The 11852-nt window shown below is 33.8% G+C and overlaps 1 protein-coding gene across 1 annotated transcript; it reads left to right on the top strand.

The window, feature by feature from the left end:
* Positions 1 to 9032: 9032 nt before the first annotated feature.
* LOC131859141 (ethylene-responsive transcription factor ERF039-like) lies at positions 9033 to 9620 on the top strand. Its single transcript, XM_059212696.1, has one exon. It carries the CDS (start codon positions 9033 to 9035, stop codon positions 9618 to 9620), a length of 588 nt encoding a protein of 195 aa, XP_059068679.1.
* The last annotated feature ends 2232 nt before the right edge of the window (positions 9621 to 11852 follow it).

Here is an 11852-nt window from a genome sequence, read left to right as displayed (position 1 = left end):
TATCCCCTTTCAATGGGATTCAAAGTGCCAGCAAGCATTCCAAATGCTTAAAGACTACTTAATGCACACACTCTTGTTGATCCCACCAGATCTAAGTAGCCCTCTATTGCTATATATTTCAGCTACAGATACGGTATTAGGAGTCCTATTAGCACAAAATAATGCATAAGGAAAACAATATGTTGTATACTATATCTCTTCCACATTGGTAGGCTATGAACTCAATTACACACCTATTGAGCGAGCTTGCCTAGCAGTTATCTTGATAGCCACCAAATTGAGGCACTATTTGTTAACGCACAAGGTACAACTCATTGCAAAAATAGATCCACTCAAATACCTACTTAGCAAGGCAACATTGACAGGCCGCTTGGAAAAATGGGTTATGATCTTGAGTGAATTTGATATAGAGTATGTGGACTGTAAGGCTATCAAGGGGCAAGTTATTATAGATCAGTTGGTCGATGCACACCTCGTAAGTGACCATCCTCTTGTTTCCAATTTTTTAGATGAAGAGATCTTCATGATCATAGCTACACAACCTTGGAAGCTATATTTTGATGGTTCATACACTAGTCATGGCTCGGGGGTAGGTATTCTTTTTATCATACCTCAAGGTCACAGCATCTCGAAGTCATATAGGCTCACTTTCCCATGCACCAATCATATAGCAGAATATGAGGCCTTGATCACAGGACTCAAATTGGCTATACAATGGCATCTAAAATAGCTACAGGTATATGGAGGTTCCCAGCTAGTCATTCGACAAGTCATCGATGAATACCAAACTAAGGATGATAAGCTCATATCATATAAAAGAATGGTGGATAGTTACAAAGAATCATTTACAACTATCATATTTGAGCAAGTACCCAGAAATCAGAATCGAGTTATCGACACAATGGATACAATTTCCTCTCTCCTGGATCTTCCTCAAAATTCAACACGCTATGAGTTCTTGATAGAATAGCTTTGGATCCCCGCGTATGATATCCCCAAAACTAAAATTATATGTCGCCTTGCCGGTTCTGAATCCCCATGGTACGGTGAGTTCATCACTTATCTACGTGATCACACCCTTCCCTCCAACCAATGAAATAACCAACGAAAAAACCTTCATCCGCCAAACCGCTCGATACACCATCTTTGTGGAAACTCTATCCAGGCGAAGTCTTGATAGTACTCTCCTTCGATGTTTGGAACAAGATGAGACAACAAAGGCCTTGGAAGAGGTACATGAAGGAATTTGTGGAGCTCACTCAAGCAGTCCTTCCCTAGCAAAGAAAATCATGCGCACTGGATACTATTGGCCCACCATGGAAAAAGACTCCTACTATTTTGTCAGAAAATGCAAGAAGTTCCAAGTTCACGGAGACCTGATACATGCACCAACATAGGAATTGCAACCAATCACAACACTATGGCCCTTTTCTTAATGGGGACTTTACCTTGTGGGTAAAATCCATCCATCTTCATCCAACGGCCATAAATTTATCTTTACCGCCACTAAATACTTGACAAAGTGGATTGAAGCCATTCTACTTACCCAAGTCACCGACAAGAAGATTGCCTCATTCATCCTTAATTGCATCATCTGTTGGTATGGTGTACTCATGTCCATCATCAAAGATAACGAGATTCCTTTGAAAAATGAAGATGTCTGTGAACTCTATGAGAAGTTTTACATCTAACAGCACTTTTCCACCCCCTATTACCCACAAGGCAATGGTCAAGCTGAAGCATCAAACAAGAACATATTGAGGATCCTTAAAAAGATAGTCAACGATGTTGGCCATGATTGGCACATTCGCTTAAATCCAGCACCATGGGCATATCGAACTAGCATTTGAACCCCTACAAGTGCAACTCCCTACTCACTGGTTTATGGAGTAGAAGCTATTTTGCCTATTGATGTTGAAATACAATCTCTAAGGGTCTCCTTGCACAAATTGATAGATGATGAAGCATACCGAGTCTCCCATCTTCAGGAATTGGAACTGTTTGATGAAAGGCGACAAGCTGGATACAACCACCTAAAAGCCTATCAAAAACGCATGAGCAGAAGCTACAATAATTGGGTTAAACCTCGTACATTTGAGGTAGGTGATCTTGTTCTTAGGGAGAATCCTCGTAAACAACCAAATAGAGAACATCAGGGCAAGTTTGAATCAAATTGGCTGGGTCCATATGTTATCACTATTGTATTCGGGTCTGAGGCATATCAGTTGGAAACTTCAAAAGGAGAACCACTAGCAGATCCGATCAATAGCAAGCACCTCAAATGGTTTCATACATAAGTTGTGCAGAGCATCAGGCTCCTTCACTATATCAAAAAATACCAAAAACATTCGGGAACCATGTCTTGAAGAAAATACAAAAAAATCAAGAAAATAGTAAAGAAAAATCATGCATCCAAATGGTGAAAACCACTCTAGTGGCACCTTGGGTAAGTAAGATGGTGAAAAACTGGAAAACAGGCACCATTCGTAAAGGCTATATCTCCATTATCTTTCAAACAGGTTGCAATCACATCCATTGCATCCATTCATCTGTTATTCAAACCATGGCTTGTCATTTATCTGAAATCAGGTTTAGTACTTCATGTGTCCTACATCCCACTTTCATAGCAACATCTAACTGGGGGCAATACTCTTAAAACCTACTGATGGAAGTGAATTCTATATTACTTGTTATTCATTGAGTTCTTCATTCAAAATTGGCTGGAAATATACCAAAAACATTCAAAAACACTCAAAAAAATCCAAAAGAAATGTCAAAAACATTGCAAAGCATATTATTCCTTGTACATACACATCGTAACGACAACAAACAATTTTTTTTGAGCTACTTAAATGATGATCACTTATCAAATCAACCAACCAATTAAAACATCTACAAACAACTGTCTTCACAAGGATGCATCCTTCCTCACAGACAAGACATGGTAACATTTTCTTTGACAAGAGAATTAGATTTGGCTACAAAGTAATTGGTCAATTTGTTATTTGTTTATTTATATCAAGTTCCTACAGTACTCCAGGATATCCAGAAGTGATTAGAGTAGCCAAGATGGCTCCTAACATCTTTTTCTTTGTTTGTTGTCTACGGATTGTTCCAATGAAGTTCTGGGGCATGCACTACTGGTGCCTACGTGGGAAGTTCACTAAGCTACATGATCATATGCAAAAATATAGTCATCGATCACTATGGCTTATTTACTGTAGCATATGCCTCAACCATTTATGTATGAACCAAAATGGAGGGTAACTTTTCCTTGTTTGTGATGCTTGCTTACAGGTGAAATGCTCAAGCTTGGTTCCTGCTACCTCGGCCAAGGACAATACTACCATGCTCGATAATGAAAATTAAGCATTGTGAATAATCTATGGATCATCACTTCATCTCATTTGTATATATTGCATTTCATCCATCCATAAATCCATATAGTTGCATATCATTGATACATAGTCATGACAATGGATACACTATTTTTCTCTTATTACATAGGAATGGGTCCTAGGTCCTCCATACCTTCTATGTAACATTGAATCCACCCTCACCCTCCCTATCCAGGTCATCACCATAATCACATACCCTACATTGTGTCCCATCAAGCCAATCAAGCCCTTTTCATCACCGTCCATCTCTAAACAGGAGGGGTTGTGTTTCCCATCCTAAGTCATCCTATAAGAAAAGCAAGTTACTTTGTCTACATAGACACATCGACTCACACACACCTAGACTATCAACAAATACGTTTTGATCAAGTATCTTCGAATCTCAATAGGTAATCAATTATGACAATCCTAGACTACAACAGGCATTTATTACAATGATCTAGTCTCAACGGGGCTGCTATGATTCACCACAAACAACCTACAAAGCAACGAGTATTTTGCTTCAGATACCTTGACTTTATCGGGCAATTACATCAATTGTCTAAGTCACAACAGGTCACTTTGTCTCACTTACTTAGACCTTATCATGTCCAAGTGAACAACTGACATCAACTGTCACGCTTTGACTCAACTGAGGCAATTCAACCGATTGCACCAGATTGTCCAGCCAATTTTGATCAATTGTACAATATCAATCAAAAGCACACACTACATTTGCACTGTATCTTTTGCCTCACCTAAGGGTACTCACTAGATTGCCTTTTCTCCATTTTACCCCCATTTTCCTCCATCATCTCGCCTTTTCCTCTAAATTCATCTACTCCACCATCCCCCAACTTCTTTCTCTTTTTTGAGAGATCACTTGATTTTTCAAAAACATTTGGCCTATCTCTCGAGGGAGAATACCACCCTTTAAATTAACATTTATGGGGCATATTTCTTCACACCTATCTTTCTTTCTTTGAAACAACGCGATAAACCTCACCGTCTCAAAGAGGGGCAAATGTAGTCACATAAATTTGTCCACTTAATTAAATGAATATTTACTATTTATTTGATTATTTAACCATCAATAATCAGTTAATTAAATTAATATTTAATTCATTTAATCCTCAACCTCTTCTCCTATTAACTAAATAAACTATAGAATTTATTTAAATTAATTCATTAAGCCACACTCTAAATCAATTAAATGAATAAAGCACATTTATTTAATTTAACCCCTTTCCTCTTTTAAATAAATAATAAAATATTTATTTAAATCCCTAAAGTAATTTTATTTTAATTAAAATCCTATTTTCTCTCACCCACCAAACCTACTAGAGTCTTCTAACCCATTCTAGACTCTTCTAACTCATTTTAGATTTTTCTAATCCATTCCTAATTAGCCTAATCTCCCTCCCTAATTATTGTCACATTCCTAAGCCACTTGGAGTCACTTCTCAAAGCCTCAAAGTCTTTCAAAAGTATTAAAGGCTTTATGTCTTCAACAAGTTAACCTCCAAAGTCCTCCAAACCATTAATGGCTCTTACATAACCATTAATGGTTAAACTCAACTCACCTGGACATGGTTAGAGACTTTCCCTCTAACTCAACCCTCATTTAACTCATGGGTCTCTTCAAGTATTTATTGATTTGACCATGGTTATCCTCACTAACTCTTACACAAGGGTTTGTCCATTGGATAAAGGCATTATTCATTGGATAAATGCTTTATTCGTTCAACTCAAGCCTAACCTTACCTACCAAGGTAACCTTCAATTCATCTCAAGCATTTAATGCTTCTTCTCTCTCCTCTCAAGCCATCTCAAGTTGACATTTGTCATCCTTGGGTTGAAAGCCCTCACATAGATCATAAACCCATCAATCCTGACCCTTGTTGAGATTACTCAATCTCAACCATCCATTGCCCCATTTTTCTTGTAAATAGAGCCCATTCCTTCTTAATCCAGATCCAAAAATCTTGTATGGATCATATATTGGAGGGCATCTTGGAGGGTTTTGTGTCTTTCCTTCATTTTCGCGTTCTTTCCATAATCTGTTTTATATTGCTCTTGGTATGCATGCTTAGGATTGTAATTTCTTTCATCTTTTGTTTTTGATTGTCACTAACAACACTAACGTTTGATTCTTGTTTTTCTTGAATCCTTTTCAGCATGGATCAATAATCATTTGAGATTTTGCGGGCACTGCCCCCAAAAACCCCTACAAGGACATTGCCCCTCGACCCCACCCTATATCGCGACAGGGAGCACGCCAGGGATGCTACCCCCAAACCCCCATTGAATAATTTGGGGGAAACTGCGTCGATAAAAGTTGGGAATATTTAACCTCTGAGTCTATATATATATATATATATATATATATATATATATATATATATATATATATACATGAAAGTACCTAGTTTGAAATCAATGTTGTTTCATTTTCAATTAAAAGCTAAATAGGGGAAAGTACCTAGTAGTTGAGCACGTTCCAATTCTTGTGATAGAAATTGTTGATTTAATGCCCCATACTTGCTGATTTAATGTCCAAGTTTTATATAACTTGTTATCGAATGAGGGATACCTCATGACTAATAGTATAGAGGAGTAGTAGTCATTTATTTAGTCATTTTTATTTATGTGACTAATCATTTAGTTGTGTTTCTTACCTAATGACCAACTTAGTCATTTATTTAGTCATTTATAGTTGTGTTTTCTTACCCGATGACCAAACTAGTCATTTATAGTTGTGTTTTCTTACCCGATGACCAAATTAGTCATTTATTTAGTCATTTATAGTTGTGTTTTCTTACCCAATGACCAAATTAGTCATTTATTTAGTCATTTATAGTTGTGTTGTACAAAATGACTAGAATTTGGTCATTTTTGCTTATCATGACTAAAATGTTTTGTTACCTGGTCATTTATTGGCCATATTTCTACTAGTGTTTTAATTGAGCATTAGAATGTATCCAAGCTATAAGACAGAACATAGAAGATAGATCTTTAGTTTTGAGGTCCTGGTTGTGACCTATTCTATAATTGAGCATGTTTTAGCAGGTCTGTGAGCCGGTTTTTGTAACCCGGATCTTACCGATTGATTGTAATCAGTTTTTGTGATATTATTCATTCTATTCTGCATTGCCTCCAACATATCCTTGTGTTTCCATTGTGTTTACTCTTGCTTACCAGTCTGGATTGATCTCTTTGAGGTCCCTCCTAACCGACGACTACACCAAATATGTTATAATGTATTCACATGCAAAAATATGTAATGCATTTTTTTGGGGATTGCATATAAATATGCAAGATAAAATCACTTAGATAGTTCCACAATGATGGAAGAAAAATGAGAATGAAAACATGGAACTAGATTGAGGATTTAATAGAGGTAGTCTAAGGTTGATTCGTAAGATCAAAATTCTAGTAGAAATTTGTGATTTTTTAAATATTATAAATAAGTGTTGCAAGAGCAATATAAACGAGATAAAGGACTATTACTGTAAATATTATTCTAGAAGATGTCCTCCTTTTATATATGAATTGACAATTTGTTGTTCTAAAGTTAGTAGATTGTAGTTGAAATATTCTATAGTGAGTCATTTGTGATATATCATGACCAAATTAATAGAGTTACTCATTATCATAAAATTTATACATATTATTGTCTCTATTCAATCTCAGAGCCTTTAAGTTTGAATTCAAGACAACAAGGAATAATACAAGAACTAAATTTTTCATAAATTCAAAATTATTGGCTACCATATTTTCATTCTAGTCATTGCAAGTCAACCTAAAATGCATTTTATTTTACTTATTGTTGTTTTGACATTTAAAATCATTCAATGTGTGGTTAATATAATTTTTTAGTGCACAAAATCAAAATTTGTATTGGAATCATTTGGACTACATTCTTCATAATATTGTCCTTGAATGTTCACTTGAGGTTGTATGTGATTCCAACAATGTATTTGATGTAAGAGAACTTGAACTTAATCATTTAATAAACTTTGCAATGACATTTCTAAACATTGCCACCTTTTATGCAATTTATCTATTATAATCAAGGTAACATAAGTTGTAGAAGTATGTAGTCTATTTGATTGATCCAATGGGTTAGATGTCAATATTATGTTTAATATCATTCTTACTTTCTTGTCATTCAATCCAAAGTAGCTCCAATTTGAACCATAGATATTTTTGAGATTACACAAAGTTAAAGATATTAATCTCATTGCAAACATTAATTTTTTGTATTCATATGGAGAAAATTTATTCAACTCTAATATTTATTTAATATTATTATTCCCAAAAGAAGATATCTTATTCTTCAATTAATTTCTAAAAGTTTTATTTTTTCAAATTCATACTTTTACTCTTAAATAAATCTAAGTTAATTTGTACATGATTGCAACGATTATTTAATTGACTCTCATTTATGTGAAAGGGGTTTTGTTCCTTTTCAAACGAACATTTACAAACAAATCACTATAATCTTAAGAATCAAAAATAATAAAACTTTGAAGAACTAAATAATCCTAGGAATCAAAATAATAAAACCTAAAAAATAAAATGTTTGGAATCAAGTCATTATAATTCTAGATTCAAAATTGACTTCTTAGACTAGTCTTACAACATGATCAGTCGATTCTTGATTAAAAAACCTATGTCACTCTTTGATTCTTTGATGCTTAGTGAAGTATATTAATTGTTTTGATCAGTCAGCCATTCAAATAATCTTAAAATGCTCCTTTGCTATATTAATAGAAAAAGAAATTAGTTGATTGCAACGATTATTTAATTGACTCTAATTTATGTGAAAGGGGTTTTGTTCCTTTTCAAACGAACATTTACAAACAAATCACTATAATCTTAAGAATCAAAAATAATAAAATTTTGAAGAACTAAATAATCCTAGGAATCAAAATAATAAAACCTTAAAAATAAAATGTTTGGAATCAAATCATTATAATTCTAGATTCAAAATTGACTTCTTAGACTAGTCTTACAACATGATCAGTCGATTCTTGATTAAAAAACCTATGACACTCTTTGATTCTTTGATGCTTAGTAAAGTATATTAATTGTTTTGATCAGTCAGCCATTCAAATAATCTTAAAATACTCCTTTGCTATATTAATAGAAAAAGAAATTAGTTTGTTTATTGGCTGAGAGGGTGATCCAATTATGGTGGGCTCGTATGCTTTGTCATTGTTGGGAAGACAGATCAACCATAAAAATTAAAAAGAGAAAAATGTCACCAATGAGGGCGAAAGGCCAACAGCTATGCTATTGTTAAAATGTTTGATGTTTCAGTAGAGTCTAACCAATATAGTTCAAGCTATTTATAATTCAATACATATGTTAAATTTATCAATATATTCATATTAATGAGGTCCAGCGACGAAGTTAAGGTTTAGAATCAAATCTCTCTCTGACTTATTAGATTCGGTTGTTAACGTGTAGCTAGGTGAAAGAATGGCCTAAAGATAAAGAACACGTCATATATATCCAGTTACCTATGACTCTGTTTCATCTATAAGACCGTACCGAGTGTCGACTTTTAGTGGTATTTTGTTTTTAGTCAATGAGACAAGGAACCCAAGTTTAATAGTGTTTGTACTGTATAAGCTCTTGCAATCATTAATGGGGAAGGAGGGTAGTAGTGTAAATGCAAATAGGAGGGGAAGAAAGCATGGTAGGTATATAGGTGTGAGAAAGAGGAAGTGGGGACTGTGGGTATCAGAAATCAGAGAGCCAAGGAAGGAGAAGAGGATATGGCTGGGCTCGTTCCCCACACCGGAGATGGCAGCTCGTGCTCATGATGCAGCTGCATTTGTCTTAAGAGGCTACTCAGCTAGTTTCAATTTCCCTGACTCAATTCATTCGCTTCCTTGCCCTGCAACTTCCTCTGCAGAAGACATTCAGGCGGCTGCAGTCGAAGCTGCATACTCTTATTCTCAACAACCAGTGAATTCCAACACCAATAGTGATGATAATAACAATGGTTTTCTTGACGCAGAGGTGTTTCCACAAAATCATTCTGAATCGACTAATATAGTAGTAACTGAAAAGGAAAAGAATGTGATGGTGGATTCATGGCTAGATTGGCCAAGCATGCTGATGAACATTGCAGATGGAGTGCTGATCGGATCTTCTCTTGTCTCTGATAATCCAATCACTGGAGAAGATGATCGAGATGACCAGTTTATATGTCTTTGGGATTTCACTTAGACTAGCAAGGTAATATTAGACATGTTGTGCTTTTGAATTCAACTGTATGATGTACAACATATCTATCATTATGAACTGTGGAAATCTAACGTTTCAAAAGTAAAAATTGAACTTTCAAGTTTATATTCAGCAAAGCTAAGTCTCTTATTGTCCGCATTAGTTGTAAGGGTTTTTAAGGTCTCCCATCGTGGTGAAATAATTTGTGTATCAGTAACCTTCTGAGCCAAAAAGTCTATTAATTTTGATAGTACAGTTTGCATGAATGTCAATATAGGCATCTGTGGACATTATTGTATGCTGCCTGTAGACAAAAGGCATATATTATAGTTGAAACCTTCCTTATTAACAGAAAAAAAGTTGCACGTTTCTGTAAGCGTTTGTAGGTAGATTTGATAAATCTCATTTAGAGTATGAGTTTATTGCTTTTTCATGCAACATTGAAATGTGATAAGTTTAACTTTTTAATCGAGTTCTCATTTGTATCCTCTAGTCTGTAAAATTTCTAATCCCTGTCTCTGACATGTTATAGATAAGAAAAACCTTGTTAACTCTAAACGCCAAGTATCATGTGAATGAGAGAATGGGCACCCCACCCAAAGCAATAGTCATCATGTTTGTAATTATTGTTATTATTTTCCATTCATCATATTTGTAATTATAATTATTACTATTTTCAATCCAGTCAATTCTTTATTTGCTAGATCTAAGTAAAATCGGAGATTGCGACGCAAGAGCTGCAAGATTCATAACGCATCAAAGCTCTGGATATGTATTGTGATACATATATGTTGATAGAAGTACACCTGGAATTCGACGGCCACCCTTGCCTGTTATATGATTTTCTTTTATGATAGTTTGCTCATTTCAAGTTTAATTAGTATTATATGTAAAAAAATAAAAAATATTAAGTTTCTAAATTCTTAGCCAAAGATTTTGTTTACAATTATATTTTATTTTGAAAAGATTCTAAATAAATATATATAATAAACATTAATAATAAATGTCAAAATCTTAAATTTGATCTATTGTGACAAGTTCTTAAGTTCACATTTAAGACAATCTTATTAAAAAAAATTAATTTGATAAATTTATAAATTCATATAAGAAATTATATATCCTATTATTTCAAAATATTTTAAATAAATTTGTATTTTATAATAAATATTTTAAAATAATATATATTAATATTATAAATATGGAATTGCCTATTCATTACACATGCGCAGGCGTTCACGTAAAGAGACCTCCTTCTATATGGTGTAAGATAGTCATGGTGTCCAGCATGACCTCAAGAGATTAAAGACCAATTCTTCTCTTGAAAGGAGACTTGAGAAGCCATCCCAAAATTTCCAAGATGTCAAATAGTTTAGTGGTATATGAGCCATGACTTTTTAGTGGTAATTTTTCTCAAATGGTATATAAATTGGACAAGCTAGAAGGAGAGATAGATTACCAAATTTAATAAAAAATTATTTGTGTTATTTAAATCACTAAAGTAGTACTTTATAAAAATTATAAACTACATTATTTTTCATTACAAAATGGTGCTTTGTTAGACCATAATCACCTTAAGTTTATAAAAACATGAAAATGTGAACAACACTCACCATTAATATTATATTGCAACTTATTTTGGGGAACTATTATCATTAAACTAATTTCACTTTGAAATTAATATTTGGTAGGATTTTCTAATTATAATTTATATATAATTATATTTTTGGAGTTTTCTTTTGTGGCCTCTCTGTGTAGGTGAAGTTGTACATAGACCTCATATTTTCATGGCAGAAAAAAAAAAGAAAATTAGTCATGATTGTTTCTATCCTTTATTATCGTGGTCTCTAAAACTCGGGGAATACATTTAGCTTAGAGTTCATCTACTAATATTTTATTTAAAATTCACATGGATAATAAATTAAGATCTTGTTTCCAATTTATGACAATTATTCATTTCATACAATACATGCAAACAATATTCTATTTGGTAAAGTCCACGTAAGACAACTATATTTTAAAACTTTATACTCCTTTTTATGTAAATAGCAAGTAGGAGCATCTAAGTCTCTTGTAATACATGTAGCCAATATCTATTAAAAAATAAATTTTATCATTACTATTAATCCCGATAGACCTATAGGTGTAATGAATCAATGACAATGAGGCCACCAAAGAGAGAGGGGCATTTTTTGGTTTAAATCTATGAAGAAGTGGTAAATCCATTTCCACCACTGG

Source organism: Cryptomeria japonica, chromosome 10, assembly GCF_030272615.1.
Source record: "Cryptomeria japonica chromosome 10, Sugi_1.0, whole genome shotgun sequence".
Classification (NCBI taxonomy): Eukaryota; Viridiplantae; Streptophyta; class Pinopsida; order Cupressales; family Cupressaceae; genus Cryptomeria; species Cryptomeria japonica.
The sequence above is the reverse complement of the archived record's forward strand: the minus strand, read 5'-3'. Positions and strand labels throughout refer to the sequence as shown.

Bases quoted from the DNA above. Each gene is read 5' to 3' on its own strand.
- LOC131859141 (XM_059212696.1), top strand. From the start codon at position 9,033: ATGGGGAAGGAGGGTAGTAGTGTAAATGCAAATAGGAGGGGAAGAAAG.